General features: G+C 51.6%; 1 protein-coding gene across 2 annotated transcripts in view; it reads left to right on the top strand.

Moving 5' to 3' along the window:
* ZBTB42 (zinc finger and BTB domain containing 42) overlaps window positions 1–2,313 on the top strand; it is a 5,556-nt gene extending 3,243 nt beyond the window's left edge. For both annotated transcript variants that reach the window (XM_015408587.1, XM_015408586.1), the window contains exon 2: window positions 659–2,313. In XM_015408587.1, coding sequence (XP_015264073.1) covers window positions 673–2,112 — 1,440 coding nt within the window. In that variant the 5' untranslated portion in view covers window positions 659–672 and the 3' untranslated portion in view covers window positions 2,113–2,313. The remainder of the gene's footprint in view (window positions 1–658) is intronic.
* The last annotated feature ends 1,456 nt before the right edge of the window (window positions 2,314–3,769 follow it).

Here is a 3,769-nt window from a genome sequence, read left to right as displayed (position 1 = left end):
CTCTCTCTCTCTCTCCCTTTCACATCCAAGCATTCTTCCGTTAAGGGGGGGGGGAGAAGAGAGAGAGAAGAAAACCGGCCTTTTCTCTTCCCCTTCCCTTGGGGTGATCGCCCTCTGCAGAAGCCAGCGCGGGCTCTTCTCCAAAACTTAACAGAGGAGGGGGACGCCTTCTTCTTCCTCCTCTTCCTCCTCCTCCACATGAGCCCTCCGGCTTCTGTTTGGCAGCTGGGGAAGGTAAGCTGTTTGGTCGGGTGAAGAGTGCAAAATGCACTTGCTTTATGAAGTTGCCCCCGCCCCTAATGCCGGAGCCCTAAAGTTAAGGTTTTCCAGGGAGGTCTAAAACTTCAAAGCCCGTCTTCTCTTTTGATGCATCAAAAGACAAAGGTTAGAGGTGTTAGTCTTCTAGACACTTTTGCTTTACTTACAGGCAAGTTTTTCCTGTTTTTGAAGCAGGTGTTGGGGAGGGGGGGAGGGAGAGGAGCGGTTTTTAAAAAAAGAATTATAAAAGAAAAATCCCTCCCTGGTTTATATAGACAATTAACAGTTGAACTGTTATCTCCAAAGCTCCGGTTACCCTACAGCCACTGTGTTTGTTAACAGCTGCTTGGGAGCCCTGCGGTGTCTAAGTGGCATTCAAGTTTTTCCTGTTTTTGAACAGGTTATGAAGGAAGAATGGAGTTCCCAGACCATAGCCGGCAGTTACTGCAGTGTCTGAGTCAGCAGCGTCACCAGGGTTTCCTGTGTGACTGTACTGTTTTAGTTGGAGACGCTCAGTTCCGAGCCCACAGAGCCGTTCTCGCCTCCTGCAGTATGTACTTCCATCTTTTCTACAGGGACCAGCTAGACAAAAGGGACATTGTGCATTTGAACAGTGACATTGTCACCGCCCCGGCCTTCGGCTTGCTGCTCGAATTCATGTACGAAGGGAAGCTGGAGTTCAACAGCCTGCCGGTGGAAGATGTGCTGGCCGCCGCCAGCTACCTTCACATGTACGACATTGTGAAAGTCTGCAAGGGCAAGCTGAAAGATAAGGAATTGTGCGGGGAGGAGAAGGCGAACGGCAGCAGAGGGGCCCCTTCGGAGAAGGACGAGCGGGGCTCGGCCAACGGTGTCCCCCCGGGGCACGAGCTCGACCCGGGGAGCAAACAGAAATTCGCCACTGCGGAATATGAAAGACCTGCCTCCGGGAAAGAAAAGGGCAGCGGTTATTCTGTCTGGTCCTCTGATCTTGCAAGTATCAACTCTGTGTTGACCGAGGTCGAATCGGACACCGTGGCAGCTGAAACAACAAAAGCGAACGTGGGTACTTCGGGAGGACCTTTGTCCCAAAGGTCTCTTAACCACCCCTTGGCTTCGAGTGATGCCGAGTGTGCTTTAGATTTGTCTTTCAAGCCTCTGGCGGGGAGAGATGCCTTACACCCCTCCTACGTCTTTGGACAGCTGGCGCCCGATAGCCAGCAGCAGGGTAGCGAAACTCTTGTGAAAGACGAACAAGAGTCTCTGTCAGAGGAGGAGGAGGACGGGGAAGTGGGCAGCCCGGAGAGCCAGCATTTTGGGAACGCAGCCAAGAGCCTGATGACGGGGCTGGGCACCGTATTTGCAGGAAATGGGAATTCTCACGTGCCGGAGGAGGACCTCGATCAAGAGCGGGAGGCGAGCGAGGACGACATGGATTCCTCCGACATCTTATCATCGGGCGTCTTGGTCCCTCCCGGCCACATCTGCGTGTGCCCCCTCTGTAGCAAAGTCTTCCCCAGCCCGCACGTCCTGCAGCTCCACCTCAGCTCTCACTTCCGCGACAAGGATGGGGCCCGGACCCGGCTGTCCCCCGACGGGTCCGTCCCCACGTGCACCCTCTGCGGCAAGACTTTCTCCTGCATGTACACCTTGAAAAGACACGAGAGGACTCACTCGGGTGAGAAGCCGTACACCTGCGGCCAGTGCGGGAAGAGCTTCCAGTACTCCCACAACCTCAGCCGGCACGCGGTGGTGCACACGCGAGAGAAGCCGCACGGCTGTAAATGGTGCGAGAGACGGTTCACCCAGTCCGGCGACTTGTACAGACATATCCGTAAATTTCATTGTGGCCTTGTAAAGTCACTGGTGGTTTGAGGTAAAATTGTGTTGGGGAGAGAAGGAAAAAAGCGCCGACCACCACCTTGGTGGTATCGGCTCTTCCTTTTGCTGAGGGTAATTCTCTTCAGGCGTATGATATTCGGGCATATGGTATTCGGGAGAGGAAATGTAGCTCTACATTTCAGTGAGGGAGGCATCCTCAGTGCCTCTCCTTCCCGGCTCCACCATAGGCCTCTGCCAACCCATAATATTTTGTTTATCTTTGCATGATAGGAAAGGTGAATCTTGATTCTCAAGTAATGTTAATTGAGAATTCTGGGTGACCTGACTCCACCATCGATTGGCTTAATTGGTGTATAGATCGAGTCATTCCAATACTAAGAAGGGTGTTTCGTGTGTGCCCAGTTTGGCCATGCTTCCTTGCTGAGCAGGAGAGGGGTGAAGAAATCCTCTGAGACAGAAGGTGTGAACCTTGCCCCAGAAGTACACCCCGAATGAATCGAGGCCCATACAGCATGCCCCCTTCCCCCGGTATTGTTTATGTTCCATTACAGGTACCTCAGATGAGGCACCTGGTCCCCCATGATTTTGTTATCCCTTGTTAATTTTGACTTTCTTTGTTACAGACAAGCAGAATTTCAATGTGGGGTGGGGGGGTATTGAATCCCTAGGACAAATTTTATGTTATTTATTACGTGTGTCTTTGAACAGAAATCTGAGTTCCATAAACCCTGAGGGGAGCGGCCTTTGCAATAACTAGAAAAGGCCTTGAAATCAACACAACCCGGTTTGAAAACTCCCTTGATTTTTCCCCCTCTCGTCTGATGGTGAAATTTCTTTTGAAATTGTTCAGGCTCAAGGTCTCCTTCTGCTGTTCTTGATCAGTCTTTGCCTTCTGTAGAGTCCCCCCCCCCTCCACCTTCCCTGACAGTTTTTGTGAAGGGCGCTGAAATGTTTGCCCCTATCCACCTGCGGAGTATGTGCGAGTTCACCGCAGTCCACAGCCTCTTAGGCATTCTTCCCCCCATGTGAACTTGACCCTCAGTGGGTCATATCCTGCCCAGGTAAGGCCCACAGTCATGAGAACAACCCCACTGGGAGAGAGGGATATGCTGGTCATACGAGAGGCAACTTTTTCTTTTAGGCCTTGATTCATACTGAAGGTTCTGTGTAATCTGGGCGGGAACGGGTGCTTAGTGAAGTGTAAGCTCCATAAGTTAACATGACATTGCGGGTCTGGAAAGACAAAATCTACCCCCTTTTTCTGTTAGTATACTATTCTCTGTGCTCTCACGCAGACAAATTCCCACTGGGGATAAGGTCAGCTCTTAAGGAGTTGAGCCTGTTCTGCCTACTAGGTAGGACCGAAGGCCCCAACCTGTGAAAAGTTTCTCCTTTCTTCTTCTCCTGCTTCCCCTATGAGTAACAGGCATGGGTGAGAGAGAAGGGTGGTTCACAACCAAGCTGTTGTGGAGTCCCATCAGTTCTGCCCCGTTGGCAGCTTGGCATAAGCTGTGTGTGCCCACCTCGGCCGGGATACTCTTAAAAGCTCTGTCAGCTTCCATTTGTGAATTTTGTCTGTATAAGGATGTAGCCAGTCATCTGAGGGCTTTACAGAATGGGGCTTTCTTGTGTCTTTTTCCCACTACAGTACACTGAGTCCTCCTGAAACGTTATTTGGTGGGGGGGTCTC

This window comes from Gekko japonicus, unplaced genomic scaffold, assembly GCF_001447785.1.
Source record: "Gekko japonicus isolate JY-2015 unplaced genomic scaffold, Gekko_japonicus_V1.1 scaffold1419, whole genome shotgun sequence".
Lineage (NCBI taxonomy): Eukaryota > Metazoa > Chordata > Lepidosauria > Squamata > Gekkonidae > Gekko > Gekko japonicus.
The sequence above is the reverse complement of the archived record's forward strand: the minus strand, read 5'-3'. Positions and strand labels throughout refer to the sequence as shown.